The following is a 19,416-nucleotide window of genomic DNA, read 5'->3' as shown; positions in this document are numbered from 1 at the left end:
AACACACTACTTAAGAGAATTAATACAGCGTTACTTTCTAACACAACACATATAATATTCATTTTAGTATTAGTGAAAAGCCAGTCATAAACCACGCATTTTTCACAAAAACGAAGCCAAAGGATTTGTTCAGCCCTCAGACTCCACCCATTTGAGCTGTCTTTGGTGCTGCTTTAAACGGAAGAACATGAGTTTCCAAACTCCGCAGAAATTTTTACATGCCTTAATCCTCTTTTTATCTTTCATTCTTAGTATAGCCCTGGCTACTGTGAAGTGAAGAATGGATGCCAATCTGCACAACAATGTGTCTTGAATTAAGAGACTAATACAGAAATTTGGCAACAGCGAGCAGAGTCCTGGAACCCGTTGTCAGCTTCAGCCAGGACACGTCTATTAAGTGTACTTTATTTATTTAAACATTTAGGTTAATGCCTGTAAGATTACGTATGTCATTACTTAATCCTGTAGTTTATTTATTGACGATAATGTAAGCTAGCATCAAACTTTTGTATTAAAGTTTGTAACTTTGTAAATCGCTAACTGCTTCTGTTGTTGCTTATTATCATATTTGAAACTGATTTTTTTTCCTGTTATTTTCTTTTCTTCAAGGCTTTTTATAATACATTTGTGAAAAATGCATGTTTTATGGTTGGCTTTTTGCAAATATTAAAATGAATATTTTATGTGTGGTGTTAGAAACTAACACTGTATTAATTATCTTAAGTAGTCTGTTAAATATAGTTTTGGGTTATAAAAAAAATTGCTAAAATAGAAACTATGGTATGTGGGATACTTTTTTTAAGAAAGTACTTGCAGATATAACAGCCACAGGACACCTAAATCTTTCAGAGAAAAAGAATTTATTGCCCTCTTATTAGAAGAAACTAACTTCTCTTCCCACCTCCAAGGCACGGTTAAGATTCAGAAGAAAAAGTTGAGGATGAGCAGACAGAATCCTGTATTTGAATGGAATTTATTCATCATGTATGAAGTGTATGAATATGCAACAGGCTGTTGTTTTTAAGGGTTAATCCTCTGTTAACGTGGGTCCTTTTTCGGGCTTGTGCTGCCCAGAAAAAGGTACCTGGACTGTCTGTAACTCTTTGTTTCTATTATCTCATAATGTCCTAATTCAAATTGTCCAAATTATGATTACTCTAAATGTATTACTATTCTTATAACCATTTTATTACTATTAAACCTTTAAAATTTTAAAAACAAGTGATTGGCGTTTTCCACACATTTATCAGTAGATCCTCGAGATCCAGTACCTTTACTATGCGGCTGTGCAGATTTTAAGAAAAATACTGTAGGGCAATGCTCTCAGGCGCATGGGATAGTGGGGAAGTCATGTGCAAGGCCACTAGTTGGACTTCAGCATGTTACGTGATTTTGTAATTGGTGGAACAATTTCGGAATTGTTCGGTGATTAAGAGAAGAATAAAACTGAACATACGGGAGAATTGGCATACGAGGAACGAGAGAATCTTTTAACGGTAGCAGCGCCGCCCGCCTCAGCCGCCCGCCTCAGCCGCCCGCCTCAGCCGCCCGCCTCAGCCGCCCGCCTCAGCCGCCCGCCTCAGCCGCCCGCCTCAGCCGCCCGCCTCAGCCGCCCGCCTCAGCCGCCCGCCTCAGCCGCCCGCCTCAGCCGCCCGCCCTTTGCCCGCTCCGACCCGCCCCGCCCCGTCCCGTCCCGCCCCTGCTCGGCCCGTACCGTCCCGCCCCTGCTCGACGCGTCCGTTCCCTCCCTTGCCCGCCCGGTTCCGCCCCATCCCTTCCCCGGCCGTTGCCGCCATGGAGGACGCGCTGAAGGAAGCGCTCGGCGCAACGGTGCTGCGGCCGACCGGGCACGTAGGGAGCGGCTGCATCAGCCAGGGTCGGAGCTACGACACGGACCACGGCCGGGTGTTCGTGAAGAGCAACTTTCAGTCGGAGGTGTGGCGGGGTAGGGATCGGGGGCTGCCGGGGGTGGGCAGGCCCGCGATGGGGGCACCGGGCCTGGTGTGGCAGCAGGAGCGGGGCAGGGCCCGTCCCTGGGCCGGCCCTGCTGAGGCCGCACCGCGAGGGCTGAGGCACCTCCGGGCCCTCACAGCGGGAATGGAGGGGCTGCGGCGGGGCCGCGGCAGGGAACGGAGCCGGGAAGGGAACGGAGCCCCAGCAGGGGCTGAGGGAGCTGGGAAGGGGCTCAGCCTGCAGAAAAGGAGGCTCGGGGGGCCCTTGTGGCTCTGCACAGCTCCTGCCAGGAGGGCACAGCCGGGGGTCGGGCTGTGCTCCAGGGAACAGGGACAGGAGCAGAGGGAACGGCCCCAGGCTGGGCCAGGGCAGGCTCAGGGTGGACAGCAGCCTTTGGACACTGCCAGGGATCCAGGGGCAGCCACAGCTTCGCTGGGAAACCTGTGTCAGGGCCTCACCACTCTCACAGTCAGGAATTGCTTCCTAATATCTAACCTAAACCTACTCTCAGCAGGAATTTCTTCCTGGAAGAGGTTGTTAAGCATTGGAAGGGGCTGTCCGGGTAGGTGGTGGAGTCCCCATCCCTGCAGGTGTCCAAGGAACACCTGGACGTGGCACTTAGTGCTGTGGTGGGGTGGGTGACAAGGTGCAGGTGGGTCAGAGGTTGGATGGTCTGGGAGGTCTTTTCCAGCCTGACTGATTCTGAGACAGGATGGTGTTGTGATATTGGTGTTGCTTGTCCAGGACATACAAAATTTTGTTAGAGGTATACCATGACATGCTGTTGTCACCTCCAAGGGTAGCAGTGGTGTAACAGTGTCTCCAAGTGCTGTGACAGGGGCTAAGGCAACCCAGCAGGTACAAAATTGCCTGCTGAGGGTGTGTGTGCCTTCTGTGGTTTGAACTAAAACTTTTAATTCCTTGTGCACAAGAAAGAGTCAGTGATACTTTTCCATAATTGTTCAAGCATTTCTGCTTTGTCCTTTCAATATCTGGAACATAGTGTTGAAGGTAGATACCTGCATTTGGTAGAGATAAGTACAATGCAACTTATTTCTTCAGCATCCTTTGCAGAAGCAGAGATCAGGTGGAATTTACTTTAAAGACGCTCCATACTTGTGTTTATCACATAAATAGCTTCAGTGGCAGAACAGGAGTTTGCCCTTCATAGCAAGCAAATGTGTTTGAAAGTATGCATGCAACTATACCTATTCCAAATTTCTCAACAATTTCTGATCAAGTTGGGGAGCTGAACAGGGGTGGTAACACGGGATAATACAGGAAGGTTATCTTGCCTCACAGAAGAGAGTTTGAATTGGTGCAGCCCTTCCTTAGGCCTTTGCAAATTCTGTATTTAGCTGTACAGTCCAACTAGCTACAAAATGAGGCTTGGGGGGGAGAAAAAGATCTGGATGGATTTTCTGTTCAGCAGTTTCATTTTGTGTGCTTCTGCCTGTGTGTGGATCCTGAGCGCTGATTAAAGCAAACTTTGTGGAAGTGCTGTAAATGCTGTGCTGTCTGAGCAGAGGCTGCTGTGCATCAGCAGTTCATGGCCCAGTGTGGTGCTTTAGACAGAGACACAGTATTGCCTGGTTTCCTGTGGACACTCTTGGGGCAAAAGGACAGCCAGAGATGTCTCCCAGATCTCGGGGTCTCTAGCTGGTCAGAGTGACCCAGAGAAATGTTTAAAAGTCCCTTTTCCCAGCCTGGTGCTCGAAGAAGGAATCAGGGCTCTTCATTTCTCAGTCTCAAGGTTGTTTATTGTATCTTATCTGTAAAATTATTTCTCCTGTCCTGCCGAGGTCCGCTCAGCAAGACAGCCCAGGACACTCTGCCTGCTCCCAGGGCAGAGTTATGTCTTTATATTAAAAACTATGTTTACAATGTTTACAATTACTTTCCAGTACCTATCACCTATGTAGACAGTGAGCTTCTACTCTAAACCAATCTAAAAGTGCCAACATCGCAGCAGAAGATGGAGGCCAAGAAGAAGAAGGAGAAAGGCAGGACACGGCCAAATTCCTCCATCTTGCCTCCTGAACCCCCATTCTAGAAACCCCAAAATCTACTTTTTTCACCCCATGATAAATTCACTGTCATTCTACTGAAACTGTCATGGCTTGTAATCCTTCATATAAACGTTGGTTATTGTTTGTTCTGAGGGCTAAATCAAAGGCACAGGGGCCTTGCAGGGATCTCTGCCAAGGTGTCTGAACCCCCTGGGCAGGGTCTTGAGGTCTCCAGGGTAGCCAGAGGAATTTCCTGGGCTCCCACACCCAGAGATGGTCAGAGGCATGGAGCACCACGAGGAAAGTCTGGGAGAGCTGGGATTATTCAGCCTGCAGAAGAGAGGGCTCTGTGGAGGAGACGCCTTCCAATGCCAGAGGGGAGCCCACAGGAAAGATGGGGAGAGACTTTTTACAAGGACACGGAGTGACAGGGAAAGAGGGAATGGCTTCAAAGTGACAGAGAGTAGGTTTAGGTCAGACATTAGGAAGCAATTCCTGACTATGGGAGTGGTAAGGCCCTGACACAGGGTGCCCAGAGAAGCTGTGGCTGCCCCTGGATCCCTGGCAGTCTCTAAGGCCAGGTTGGACAGGGCTTGGAGATAGTGGAAGGTGTCCCTGCCCATGGCAGGGGATGGGATAAGGTAGTGATTTTGGATGTCTTAAGGTCCTTTCCAGCACAAACCATTCTGTGATTGCCTCTTAATTGATGTCTGCTGCAAATTGTCCTGTGACTGTGTTGCATTGGAACATTACTAAAGGGCTAGCATTCTCTTTCTGTTTCATTCATTCTACTTCCCTGCTTTTGCTTTTGCCAGATATGTTGAATTTCCCACGTGCTCTTTCTATAACCCCTGCCTGACACTTGTAGGGAAACATTTCTTCATCTGAGTGTCACTGATCTCTGGAGAGTAGATTTTCCTTGCTGTGGGTAGCAGGTGCAGAAACTGGTCCCAAATTCAGAATGTCTTCCAAGCAAATGCAGTTGGTGGTGGCTTGGGTTGTGCAAGTGTGATAAGGGGCATTTGGCTGCTACAGCTGATTGCCACCCATGCCCTTCCCCCACGAGGTAAAAGAAAGCACCATGGAAAACCATTCTGGTGAAAGCTTCAGCTCCTTGGCTGAAGGAGCACATACTTTATCTCTAAGCAGTTTGCACTCCTTCAGTTGCAAACAGACTTTCTAAAAGGTAGAGAATTCTAGAACCTAAGTAATTTTCACTCACTTGTTTCATGAACTGAAATCACTGTATTTGTAAAACTACTGTCATGTCTGATGATCTGGTTCTGTCTGTATCTTGTGTGTGAATAAATATTTCCTCCAACCTTTCTATGTAAGTTTTACAAAATTAGTTGATTTTGTGGAAGTGCTTTGTTTACCTGTGACTGATGCTTGTAGACACTAATAGTTTCCCTTAATATCTGGCAGGCCAGAAGAATGTTTGAGGGAGAAATGGCAAGTCTGGAAGCCATCCAGAAAACACAGGCAGTAAAAGTGCCTAAACCCATCAAAATCGTTGACCTGCCTGGGGGCATTACTGCATTTGTGATGGAACATTTGGAAATGAGGAACTTGAACAGGTAACAGGTGTTGTGTTTGCCTCCTTTAACCAGAAATTTTGCCTGTTATGAAAGTTAAATCACTTGTTTTCATAGGGGGAACTTGTTCAATTTTTTTCTAAAGCAAGTCAAGACAGTATGGGAAATCACACAGCAGAGAGTTGTATAAAATACTTAATAATGCCTCACCTAGCAAATGGATCATACATCCCAAACTGAGTCTGGGTTTTGGTTCGTTTTGGGTTTGTTTGCTTAGGTAATTAGTGATTTTTACAGTAAGGTCTCTTTTCACAGAGAGGAAAATGACCAGCCTCATCACCTGTTTTGTGTACTTGCCCTCTGATTGTGCAGAGGCACTTCCCCAAATCAATTAATCTTGATTTCAGTATTTTCAGCTCTTATCTTCATTTTGATAGTTACAAGTTTCTGTGAGGCCCTTCTCTGTGATGAGCACTTAACATGACGAATTCGTCTGTCTGATTCCATTAGGGAGGTGATCATGACCAATTTTTCACCTCTCTCTCAGAACTGCTGCAGCCAGTTTAAAGTCTTGTCCCTCATCCTGCTTGTTGACAGAGTTTCTGATTCATGAAGAGCTCTCAGTGAGTCCCAAGAGAAAGGGCAGAGATGTTGCTGTTTTGGGGTCAAAAATGGTACCTTTGGCATGCAGATTTCCTGTGTTAACAGGAACAAATTGAAGAAATAACTGTGCCTTTAAGGACAGTGACTGGAGAACAGGGGAAGTTGAGGAAGGTCAAAGGCATAAAAGGAACATAATTTTGTTAACATGGGAGGCAACTGGTTGTAATATCTGTTTGTAGTTGCTACAGGACTCTTCTGAACTATGTAGAGGATGAGGTTTTATTAAAAATAGGTAATAAACTAGGCCCCTGTTACTCTCATCATCTAGGCATGTTAGAGAAAAGCCGCTGGAAGCAGCAGCAGAAAGAAAAGGATCAGCCTTTTGGTTCTGTTTCCCAAACACAGTTCACCAGAGTTAGAAAAAAAAATGCACAACGTGTTGTGCATTCTTTCATACACATATCTTACTAAGAGTCCTTACAGAAGTGATGTCACACAGAAATTAGAATTGGTATTTCTCATTGTTAGCAAATTTATGCTTTTCACTTTCAGTAGTGGTGTCAGAAACAGCCAAGTACATTTTGTGTTAATATGCAGTCTTTGTAGGGAGACAAGGTGTTTATAACTTGAATACACTGAAAAAATATTTTGTTAGAGGTGTAGAACTGCTTTTACTAACTTGATCTGTTCAGGTAACTCCTAGAATATCAGGACCTGGTTCTGTTCATGTGTCAGTGGTACTCATGTTACTTTTTGGTTTCTTAGACATTCAGAACTGCTTGGAACTCAGTTGGCTGATCTTCACCTTCATAACCAGAGATTTGGAGAGAAGCTGAAGAAAGAAGCAAACATAATTGGTACAGTACACAGCTGTTTGCAAATTTAACCCAGTTGATAATAATCTACAAAGCAGTTTAAATGACTTTTGCTACTTCAGGGCAAGTCCATCTTTCCCTGAAGATAGCATGAGACTGGGTGTGGATGAAATAGACCCAGGCAGGGATTCTTTTTGCTTTTATTTGCACTCATTGGGTCTGTGTAAGCAAAGCACATACTCAGTTTTGGACATAAAGAACCTCAAAATACAGTTTTGAAGAGCACAATACAGCTGCCTAACATCAAACTTTAAATTTAAAAAACAACCACATTGTAACCTTAAAAAAACATTAAAGTGCAATTTTTTAACGAATTCTCAGTAGAAGCAGCATTTTACTCTTGTGTAGTTTTAAAGGTTCATTTGTGTCATAGATGCTCAGTATTATGTCACTGTTGTTGAATTTTTGTCTTTGGTTTGAAAGGTAAAGGGCAGTCAGAAGTCCAGTTTGTGGATCAGTTTGGCTTTCATACAGTTACCTGCTGTGGTTATCTTCCACAGGTAGGTTGTACTTTCTCAGACTGATAGAATTTTAAATTTATCTTGTTTTCCCTTCAGTGATACAGAAGGTTGAAGTTATCATAGTGGGAATAAATGAATTTTTGTGGAGCCATGAAAATAAAAAAAAAAAAGTGGTTCTGCCTGCTAAGTGCTGTCTTGGACAGCGCTTAAAAATGCTTTGGATACTGATAGCTCTTCAAATTCCTGCGCTTTAATCACTGAGAGAAAATTATTCCCCTAATTTAACATTTAAATATAACATTAGATTAAGTTATGGTAGCATTTACTGTCCTGGATGGTGCCAGCACAAAGACTGTGGGATTCTCAAAAATCTTATTGGAAAAGGAAGATGTGCCTTTTGTCTAGTGTGGAACTGACATCTGCAGGTCTGTTCCTTCAGGTGAACGAGTGGCAGAGTGACTGGGTGACCTTCTTTGCTAGACAGAGGATCCAGCCCCAGATGGACATGATTGAAAAGAAATCAGGTGACAAAGAAGCAAGAGAACTTTGGGCACAGCTTCAGGTAGGAGCAATTCCCTTAGTCCTCATTATTGGGAGAGCTCAGCATACTCAAATTTTATTTTCTTAAACCAAAGTTTCTGTTTTAGGTTTGCATCAGGTTCTGTTGATAAGAGACTCCAGTTTTTAGGGATCAAAATGCCCTTCTTCTAAGGTATAATGGCATTTGCCACATCTCCCTATGCTAACATTCCAAAGTGCCAGATAGCACTTTTCCTGACTGTTTGGGAAATACTGGATGGAGTTCATATTCTCAATCCCTGTAACACGCTCATGATGAGAAATGTACATAAGCAGTTCTGTCCTGCATGCTGTCTGTTCATTTACTGTTTGCACCTGATTAAGTGACTGCACTATTGGCTCTTTGGGTCCTACATTTTGGAAATTTGGTGAGACATCCTTGAGCTTTCTAATGATGAAGTGTTGGTGGCTGTTGTTACTAACCCTGGTCAATAGCTGAGTTTCAAGGTTTTTATTTCCTTGCTAAAAAAAGATTTAGATGACGATTCTGCTGCTGCATTTTTTGAGCAGTAAGAGTCCTTTGGATGTACTCAGCATCTCTGCTGACCAGGTCCTATGTGTTTTAAATGATGGGTTTTTGGACACTTCAAGTATGCAGATAAACCTCTAAATTTTAAAGTGAATGATTGTGTAATTTACACATCTTTCTTTTCTCCCCCTGCAGCTGAAGATACCCAGTTTTTTCAGTGGTATAGAAATTGTTCCTGCTCTCCTGCATGGGGATCTCTGGGGAGGAAATGTAGCTGAGAATGAGTCTGGTCCAATTATCTTCGATCCAGCTTCTTTCTACGGCCATTCAGAGTACGAGCTTGCAATAGCTGGGATGTTTGGTGGCTTCAGCAGTTCTTTTTATTCTGCTTATCACAGTAAAATCCCCAGAGCTGCAGGGTTTGAGAAGCGCCTGAAGCTTTATCAGCTGTTCCACTACATGAACCACTGGAACCATTTTGGTTCAGGGTACAGGGGGTCTTCTCTAAACATTATGAGAAACCTTGTTAAGTAACTTGCTGCTTAAGCCAAATACTTCCTGTGTTGTTTGGAGAGCCCCATACTTGGTGGTGCAGCTGCAGGAGTAGTAATGTTAAAAACAACCTGTGAGACCCTTGACCTTGTTAAAGACCTAGAACCAGTGTCTCCTGCTGAATGAAAAAAGTGTAAAATAGTCATCCCTTTTTAGGATAGTTGGGGATAACTCCACGAGGGAAAAAACTAAGGAAGGAGTGAATTTGCACAGTGAATAAAGGTCTCAGTGTCCAGAAAGCATGTGAGACTGTGCAGGGTAGTGCAATTTTAGATGCCTAAAAGAAGTTGCTCACTGCATTTTGCTGTGTCTTCCTCCCTCTTTCAGCTCCTCATGTCCAGTTGCGTGCATGAGAGCAACATTAACAACAAAGCTTGAAAGTACAGGAGATTTATGTAACAGGAACTGTGAGAAGGGATTTGGACTTGCTATTAATTTTCAGAGTCAGAGTAGGTGAGGGGGGGATCACAGAATGTCATCCAGCCCAACTTCCTGCCTAAGCAGATCACTTAGGATTGGGTCCAGAGGCTTTTGAAGACCTCCAGGGTTTTGCTGATTGATTCCATTGGGTGCAGACTGTGGGTGCCTCCTGGAGTGGTTGTAGGCTGTTCTGTGCTTTCTGGTCAGTGGGCTTTTATCCACAGGACTTCTGCTTCCACCAGAACTAGTTCTCTTCCTTTTTTGGATTATGCTTTTGTTCAGTAGTGGGCATTCTTAGAGAATTTTCCAGGTAAGACACTTTCCATGTACACACCTTGTGGAGGTGTACTCTCTAATGAAATAAAACCTGCACATGCTTCACATGTATGACTAAAGTCAGTCAAAATCCACCTAGTAATGAAACGATGTCAGCTGGCACTTTGTGTTTTCCACACCCACAAAGAAAACTATAAAAAAATAAAGGGGGAAGGAGGTCAGGGGAGACTCCTGGGATGTCTCACAAGCTGTAACCCTCTGCTTCTCCACAGGAATGCCAACCAGCTAATTTTATTCCAAGGGGATACTACTGCTTGTGCTTTTTGATACCAGTGTGTTTATCCACAATAGTTTATCAACCTTATTCTGGCACAAGGATCAGTAAACCACAGCATTTGTGTCACTGGGACCATGAATGTGCCCAGTGTCAAGGCTGCACTGTTTGTACACCTGTGCTCGTGAGAGTTCCAATGCAGGCTTAGAGTGCTGCATTGCTCACTCTGAAATATTCTGTGTAAAGGACTCCCAGGGCCTCAGACACACCAGGAAGGGGAAGGTGTAGACACCTCTGGGCTCAGTACTTGTCTGGATAACCTGGAAAGCAAGGGAATCTTCTTTTCCTAAGCTATGACCTGACAGTCCCCACTAAGTGCATGCTGTGGCTGTTGTGGTGAGAGACATGAAACCAAAGGAAGGTAACATGTAACTCACAGAACAGCACTTCACCCTGTCAGAAGTCCTTGGTGATAGTTCCACAGAGTTTGGCTTTAATTCTGAATTTGTACTCTTTTGATGTAGGCTGGTAGTGGTGATTCTGTGCAAGCCTCCCAGGTAGGTGAGAGATGCATGATTCTAACGTGCACTTTGAGTGTTGGGGAATGGCTTGTGTTAATTCAAACTGCTTTGCACTGGGTATTGGCAGATTACTGAGAGTTTTCTAGTTGATAGTTTGGGAGTTACTTACACAAATTGGAAACATGTTTGGAGAAGACTGGTATTTGTTACTACTTACTTTAATTCTACTACTTTTCTCACTGGCTGTTTGACTTTTGCTGCAAAAAATCTGTTTGGTAGAATAGGTTTTACTTTTACCTTGTTGCCCGATTAAAAGGTTTCCCAGTTGATTATTGTCGTCTCTGTTTTCTGAATTAAAACCTTACATCTTGGTTTATTTTTGGGGAATATCCTGTTAAAGAATCTTAGTTTGTTGGATAAATTATGATCATTGGAGATGTTTTTGGGAATGTGGTCATGAATTGGTATGGAGCACTGTGATGATAAAGAAAATTTACATGCTCATTACAGAGCAAGTCAAGATGTTAATTTTCCTAAAATACATTTAACTCTTTAACTCTTCATTTTAGCAGGGGAAAATGAATATGGGAGTGGATTTTCTATCAGTTGTAGTTCTAAGATAAATTTACTGAGAAACAGCAACCCTTCAGAGATGACCTTTTCCTAACAGAACTGAATCCAAACATTTTTGTGATTGAAGAAAAGTTGTGTTTATGCAAGTTATGCAGGTAGAAACATTAAAACAAATTTAGAGTTTTAATGTAAGAATATTATGCTCAATTTTTCAAGGCTGTTTTTTGCTGTCAGTAAGATCTGAAGAGTGTAGAGAGGCAGAGAAGTGGAATGTGACAGGAATTTCTCCTGTACCATGGATCCCTTGGCTCTGAGCCCTTCTCGGGCTGCAGAAACTGCCTGCAGATGCAAATGTTGCACTCCAGTGCTGGTTTTCCTCCTGCTTCCCATCTTCTGTGCTCTTCCAAAATAGATCTGGTGATTAAAACTGCTGCTGGGCTCTTCAGCAGAAGTCAGAGCAGGTGGGAAGTGTCACATTAGAATGTGACAAAAAGCTTTAGGGGGAAAACATTTTTCTGGTAACTAAGCCACACCACAATCACAACAGCTTGATTATTTTTTATTTGTAAATATTCAGTTACTTTTGTTTTTATTTGAGGTTTTGTTTGTTTGAGAGTTTGTTTTGTTTTTCCTTTAACAACTAAAGAGAAAAATGAATTAGGGTTTCTTTCATTATGCAGATGTAGATTTTGCTCTACTTCTTTTCATTATTTTTTTGCCAAACCACTTCATTCCTTTCCCCTCGTGCTCCACTGCAACCCAGGGTATGATTCTTTCCTTTCAGCAGCTGGAGAGCAATCTAGCCAAGAATCTTATTTTTACAGAGACATTGGAAGAACAAGTATTACAGGATCTGGGTTACAGTAACAGGTTTTAAAGGCTCAAAACTTTATACCTGAGAGTGCCAGTTCACTTTGCAAGTGTATCACATGGGTTGATCCTCTTTTCAAATTCAGCATCATTGCAAAAATGGGTTTAAATTTTTTCCTTCTTTTTCTCTTTAAGAGCAATCCTCTACACAACACAGTAGGACTCCTGTACAGTGAAATACTGTTAAAAGTTACTGTTCTGATCTTCAGTACCACTGATAGAATGTAAATTACAGTTAATGGTTCTGAGTAGAAACACAAAACAATCTCCCAGCCAAAATCACAGGAAGGAGAATGAGGTTTATTGGTTTCCAGAAAAACACCTGGTTTGCATTGAAGAGATTGCTCCTTTATTTAAAAGGCAAATCAGCATAATCCTTTCTATAGATTTCTGTACAGTTCTATACATTAGTCGTGTTCCACAGGAGCTTTAATAAATTGTTCCCAGAAACTGGCTGCATCCAAGCTTGGCTAAATGTTTTGCATGTATTCTGCTCGTTTTTGGTGTAAATATTTGCCTCCCTTTTTTGCAGTCATTGCCTCAGACCTTTGCTGCTGGGTCAGTAGTCACTTTATCTTCTGTTTCACCAGCTCCTACAGACAAATAAATCAGATCAGAACCTTTTGAGGTGATTTAGCTCTTAAGGATACACAGGCAGTGCTTTTTCAGGACCAACATGAACATTCAGGATGTTCACCTTGACTGTAGAAATTATAAAAAGGGTTGTTTCCTTGTAAGAAATAATAAGAAAGGGATATATTCTGCTCTGGATGAGGTCTGCATGGAGTGCTGTGTTTGTCGGTGCTACACCCTCAGGACTCAGAGCACCTGGAGAGGTGTGGGGTTATCTGTGCCACTGTCTTTTGATGCTCCAAGCTCTAATAAACAGCATTTTAAGTCCCACTTTCTAGTTCAAGTGTGTTTCCTGCAGGGATGACAAAGAACCAGCAGTTCTGGGTGCGTGCAAAACACACATCTTCCACAAAAATGTAAAAGCTCGTAATATGGTAGAACATTTCAGGTCCAGCAGTAATTCTTTGGTTTGTGCCGATTTTATTTTTTTTTTCTTTTTGCACCTTGGTTTTTCCACAGTTAAGATTACAAAAATTTGAGTGATTTTAAACAACTACTTAACATGAGTGTAGCTAAGACAGATGGGAAGTCATCTATTTCATCAGGGTGGAGTCATACCTTGTTGGAAGCATGCTAGAAGAAATTTTGCAACTCTGACATGTAATCTAATGCAAATTCATCAAAATCTATTGCTCAGCCAGAATACCTGGTGGAAAGACTCATTGGGCTTTCCACCATTGCACCTTAAATGAGAGCAAATACTGAGAAATGCTTCAGAGTAAGCAGATGTGCATTTTGTTATTTAATTGTTGATCATTCCCTTTGTTTCCTCTGAGTGAGTTACATGAATGTGTGTCAAGATCCGTACAAGTACAAAAAGATGCTTTACTTCATTTGAAATAGCTGATTTTACAAAATTCACGATGCTTTCTTTTCCTGGCATAGTCTGCAAGTTATGACTGCACCTATTTCCAGTACTGCCACTGTTTGTAGCCACAAAGCCTGCAAGCATTTGCTTTTGTGATTAATTTAATAATCTTTTTATGTTTTAACGTGTTTCCTCCACTGACAGAAAGAAAGCTGCAACAAGATAAATGCTTGCAGCAGTATCAGCTCTAAGCAGCCCAGTGCCTCTTACAGCAGTGCCATTATTGTGCTTTTTTAGTTCTGTCATTATTTTCCCATGTTACAAATAGCCTGTTGTACATAGTTTTACTTTAGCTCTAACACTAAAAGGTTCAGAAGGGGGCAGAAAGATAATTTTGCTCAGCCTAAAAGCATGAAAGTGGAAGCATTGTGAAACATAAATTAGTGAAGAACAAAGTTTTATATGTGGGTTAATTACTCGAAAGCTCTTCTGCTAAGTGCTTTTATATTTCTTTTGAACAGAAAATTAGGTACCTACATGTACCTTACATATTGTTGTGTATTTAAAATACCTTAAAAAAAGGAAGGAATCCAGGTCAGAAAGGCCAAATGAATCCTTGACTGAAGCATCCACACTCAATGGATTTTCAGAGGATGTGGTATTTTACAGCTGGAGTCTGGTGTGAAATAATCCATAAGGAGGTTACCACCAAAATAGTCCAACTGGTCAGAGAAGTGGCTCAACATGTACATATTTCCCTATAATCTTATTTTTGAATCTTTTTATGCTTGTAGGTCTGCAAAATGCTTTAACTTAAGTGGACCAGTGTCCCACTCATATTGTGCAATTAGAGAAATAATAAAAATAATTGAAAATGCCAGAAATTAGTCAGTGATATTAACCAGTGAAAAAATATTTAGGAGAAGTCATCAAACACAGGCATGTGATATTTGCAGCACGCTCACAATTTGAGCCGTTTGCAGCTCAGTTGGGTATTTGTATTTGACAGGTCTCCAGTGCACTTGCTTTTCTGGGGCTTGGATTGTTTTTTGGACACTGAAAAAGCTTCATGTGCACAAAACTGGACAAGCAAGAAGTTCTATGCCTAAAGCAAGGGGAAGTGCTTTAATTAGGTGTGCTTTAATTAGTCCATCTGCTGCTTGCATTACACACCACACCACAAAATTACCCCCAAATACACAAGTGCAGTGCAAGCTGCTTTTAGTCAGGCTCCACATATTTCCTACTTTGATGTGGGACATTATTTGCCACACAGAAATTATGGAAGTTCCTTACCACATTCCCTGCAGAGGGGGTTCCTCCACCTGCCAAGACCTCTTTTTAACCCATTTTAGTCTTTTCCTAAAATCTCTTCTTCCATTGCAAGTGCAGCTACTTCTAAGATCAAATTTAATCAGAAGAGGGCAGCATTTCATTTATTTTGACAAAAATTTTTGTGGGGCTGTCAGAACATTCCCTCTTTAGCTTCCAGAACATGAAATAATCAGTTTTACAATATTGAACATATTTTCCCTTTAGCTTACTAAAAAAATAACTTCACCCACATCACCATGAATTGAAGGAAAAGATAATATCCTGGAGGATTTTTACTGGGTAAAATTCTGGGGAATTGTACAAGACTACTTTCTGTGTGCACTTAAAATTGCCTGAGGTGGCATAATTTTATGCAATTGCATAGAAATACATCTCATTTAAAGCCTTGCATCTTTAGGGCTGTAAGATAGGTGGAGATAAGAGTTTAATTTGGAAAAGCTATAGTGCTCTGCTTATTTTTTTCCTCACTTGTTTCATCTTTATGTCCCTTTATATATATATATATATATATATATATATATATATATATATATATATATATGTATGTATGTATATAACTGAAAAGTTGCCTTTAAAGTCTCTCATTACTGATAATTTATCACCTTTTCTGAAGGAATGTGCCCTTGGCAAAGGAAAATAAAGAAGGTAGAAGAGCCTTGCAGTAACTATTTCACACAGCAGGTTTAAATGGAAGGTGTAGGTGAGGTTTACCCCAAACCTTCTTTTATGATGGACAGGTTTCTGAAACTGACATTTCATAGGGGAACATGTTGGGGGAGCTACCAAAAGGAGGGATTTTGACTTGCTGAGATGAAAGTGTTGTTAATTAACTAAATACACAAAGGGGCACTTGGGTTATAAAGAGATGGTAATTTTTTTAATATAGTGAAACTCTTTCAGTTGGGAAAGAGGTATCACAAATGCTGAGAGATTAGTCAGCATCTTACACTAAGATTACCCAGGAAATCTTTCTGTCCCTTAACAAATAATTTAGGGAGCATTCATCTCTACAAGGATTTTCATTAAAGTACTGATTAACGAGATCTAGGGAAATTTCATGTTGAGTATTCTGGCTTCTGATGACATTTTTAAGGGAAATTTGAATACTGAAGTACATAACCCTGCCCTAAGGAGTCAGGGAGGAGGAGATGCAGAGAGGAGGAGAGGCTGTGCTCTGATAAGGTCTGAGGTTTTTCTGGCCTGGTGGCTGGGGTGAGGAGTTGAATTTTGTCATTAGATTTTCCTTTATCAAAAGAGGAGCTCTCCACACTTGTTTGTTTGGGCTTTTTTTTTCCTTCTTTTTCCCTTTGATCTGCAGTTTCTGTGTTAATAAGTGCTCTTTCAGCATCTATTTCAGCCTATTTGTATCTGTGCTCTACAGAAAGGACACTCAGAGAAATCAAAGGAAACTATTTCACCTCAAGCATCATGACAAGCAAATAGACAGTGAGGTAGAGCTAAAAAAGGCACAATGAGGTACAGAGAGAATTAATTACTTCACTGTGCTCTCCAGAGGAGATATTCACCTGATCAGATTGCTGACCCTATATAGCCTGCAGTAGGTGAGTCCAAAAAAAAGTGGGATGCTTAACAACTCCTAAAAGAAGCCCAGTTGTAATTTCTGACAAGATATTTTGTAGCAAAAGAGCTGTAGACAGATCTTTGTAGAGATATATTCTATATCTGTATGTTGAACAAAATGCCCCTTCTGCTTTGTGATCACTTTCAAAACACTGCAGCTGCTGTTGCATGCACAGGCTACTACGTGTCCAAACAAAGGGTGTGCTTAGGGTTTTTGTGTTCAAAGTTATGTAATGGTTCTTTCTGAAAGAAAGAAACCAACATGGAAAAAAACCCAAGAATTAAGCAATGAAAAAATTTATCTCATTTCCAGGGAGTCCAAAGTGAACAACAACAAAGACAACACAAAACCCACAATAAGAGAATTGCAGAAATGTGTGAGCCCTACTGACAGCAGATGTTCCAGATGAGCTTTGTCTGATTTAATCTGAATTCTTTATCAATTTCTTTGCCTCAAATCAAGGCCAGTGTCTCTCACACCTGTATTGTTCACTACTCCAAAGCAAGAAAAATAATCTCCTGGAGTTCACAGCCTTGGGGCCAGTTAGCAGATGGAGTGAATCTCACTGTCTTTGAACCAAGATGCCCAAACTCTGAAGTGCCTTTTATTGATGATTAGAGTGCTCCTAATAAACTGAGACATGGGTTTATGAAATTCTTTCAAGATACAGCATTTTAGAAACTGGAAAAAATAGGTGCTGGAGTCCCTAGGGCAAAGACTGTAAAATATAATCCTGAAATACAGAGCCATTACTGTAACTTCCCAGTGACTTGAAGACACACAAGAACTGGTATGCTCATAAACAAAACCATTTTTACAGCCCCTTCTCTGACTGTAACAATAATAGAAGATCAACTGTATAAAAATGCACTGGGACGTTAATTTTTCACTGATGTGAAGTGTAATAACTGAAATATTCCTCATATAAATACACATGTGTAAAATAAACAGATGGACTAACAGACCCCAGCAGCATATTCCTAATTTTTACACAAGAATGTATACACATGTACATTAAGCACATTAAAATGCTGTGAGGAATATCTTGGGGATGAAAAAAAAAACCCAATTCTGTGGTCTGATGACTGTTTGTACTCACTAAATGAATAAGCCAATTAAACTACTTTCTAATAAAAAAGGACAGATTTTTCACATGGTGTATTTTTTCTTACTAATAAACTTTATTTCAAAGAGGGATTGCAGCATTGGGTTTATTGTTTTGGTTTCAGTAATGATTAGTTTAAAGGGTCTAAGTTTTAACAAAATTCAGTAACTACTTTATACTGTCCCCATTAAAACTGCTTCACCTAATTTTCCAACAAAGTCCAGCCATGAAAGAGAACTATTTGGTTCAGTTAAGCTGTAATGAATGTAGAGATGGAGAAAGGATAAGTACAAACACACTGGTAGCTTAACAATTAGCTAATTTAGAAGGCAGATAAACCTTGGAGTGAGGCTGAAAATCACTCGAGAAAATTTTGGCTTTTCTAAATTACTTTTGTCTGCTTTCTTACTATTGCTTCCTGGTAATAATTTTCAGTCATACTACCTGCTGTGTAAACAGACACCAGGTGTATGGGACTCCAACTGGTAGCTCTTGTAATCACTGAAATATAATTATCCAAACACAAATTTAGTTGCAGCAGTCCTTTTCTGCTTCATGCGGTTTTGAAAACACAGAATATGAAAAGAGAAAAAAACCGCTAGATTTGCTTCCTTCAACAGCAGGAAAAAAAGGAGAAATTTTAAAATGTATTCCTTTTAACATTAAAATTAATTATCAGCTGATGCAGTGAGTCCTGTATGAGCATTACCTGGTTTTGAGTGGTTTTTTGAGCCTCACAGGGAGGTAGCATTTGCTCTGAATCATTACATATTTCACCTGCTCCTGATTCAGCTACTACTGTTTTACTTTATATTTAAGATTACTCCCATAGTCAGAAAATACTGCATTACTCAGGAAAGCACTTTATGTGTGAGAGGTTCTGTTAGAAATCAGAAAATAAAAGCAGGGGGTGTTTTTTTTGAAGGATAACCCCGTGATGCCAACGAATGTAAACACAAATCCAGATGTTTCGGCAGGCCAATATGAAGAAAAAGCTCTTTGGTCTTCATTTACATTTTAAAGCAAATATTTTACTAGGAGAAAGTAAAGAATGTTGACACTCCACCACTTAGACCCTAGTCAAAGCCATGTTCTCCATGCCAAAATGTCAACATTTGTTGCAGTTTGCTTCACATTAACATGCTAGAAACACATCTGGCATATTTCTTTCTCTTTTTTCCCCCCTTTCCCCCTCCTCCCCACTGTCTGTTGTAGATAGGAAAAAGGGAAGGCAAGATAATTGTAATTTCTCTCAGACAGCCATCTGCACTCAGCTGTTTTGAAAAAAGAATAAAACCCAAACAAAACAACCCAAAAAGAGAAGGCAGCCATCTCAGGTGCACATCTTGTGCACAGAGATTAATATTTATTATCTGTAATCTACAATACTTACATCCCTTTTAGAATATATATTTACTTATTATCATTTCCATTCTTTATATTAGGGTTTGTAAATTACCTATAGTAATTGTTACAGATTACAAGCAAAATTAATTTTATCTGTCTGTTTTCATCAGCTGTCAGTTGAGTTTATTTCCTGGCTGAACTGCATCCTCCAAGGCTCTCAGGGAAACACTTTGATTTTGGTCCAATTCCTCTTCAACCATTCCCCTCTTTCAGACACATCCAGGAGCAAATTAAGACTCTTTTCTCCACCCACATCTTTTCTGTTTTGAGGCGCATTTGGCTTTCCTGCCTTGCTCTGATTCTGCACCTATTTTCTGGGCAAAAGATTTTGTCACTGATTCTTCCTCCTGGTCAGAAGGGGAAAAAAGAAATTTCCAGGTCCAGACACAAGGCTTGGTGTCCTTGTCCAGCTTGTCATTATGAATTTATTATGAATTTCATAATTTCATTATCAATTTGTCCATATTGTCCCTTATAATCTGACTGCCTGAAGAACCACTTAATAATACCTGTGTGCCTGATATTTCATCCTTCCATTTGCCAAGAGAAGTAGAAAAAGTCCCAAAGAATCCACAA

The 19,416-nt window shown here is 41.0% G+C and overlaps 1 protein-coding gene across 6 annotated transcripts; it reads left to right on the top strand.

Moving 5' to 3' along the window:
• Nucleotides 1–1,794: 1,794 nt before the first annotated feature.
• Nucleotides 1,795–17,435, top strand: LOC311165621 (ketosamine-3-kinase-like; the record flags this gene model as incomplete). Of its 6 annotated transcripts, none has more annotated exons than XM_084225769.1 (8): nt 1,795–1,935; nt 5,388–5,539; nt 6,866–6,957; nt 7,399–7,475; nt 7,876–7,998; nt 8,680–8,816; nt 10,531–10,563; nt 16,641–17,435. In XM_084225769.1, the coding sequence occupies 8 exons, from the start codon at nt 1,795–1,797 to the stop codon at nt 16,735–16,737; spliced, it is 852 nt and encodes a 283-aa protein (XP_084081895.1). In that variant the 3' UTR covers nt 16,738–17,435. The 6 variants fall into 6 exon arrangements, with proteins under 6 accessions (XP_084081895.1, XP_084081896.1, XP_084081897.1 ...); XM_084225770.1 differs by lacking the exon at nt 16,641–17,435 and adding an exon at nt 16,128–16,634; XM_084225771.1 differs by lacking the exon at nt 10,531–10,563.
• Nucleotides 17,436–19,416: the final 1,981 nt, after the last annotated feature.

This window comes from Fringilla coelebs, assembly GCF_963513975.1.
Source record: "Fringilla coelebs genome assembly, chromosome: Z".
In the NCBI taxonomy this organism is placed as follows: Eukaryota; Metazoa; Chordata; class Aves; order Passeriformes; family Fringillidae; genus Fringilla; species Fringilla coelebs.
The sequence above is the reverse complement of the archived record's forward strand: the minus strand, read 5'-3'. Positions and strand labels throughout refer to the sequence as shown.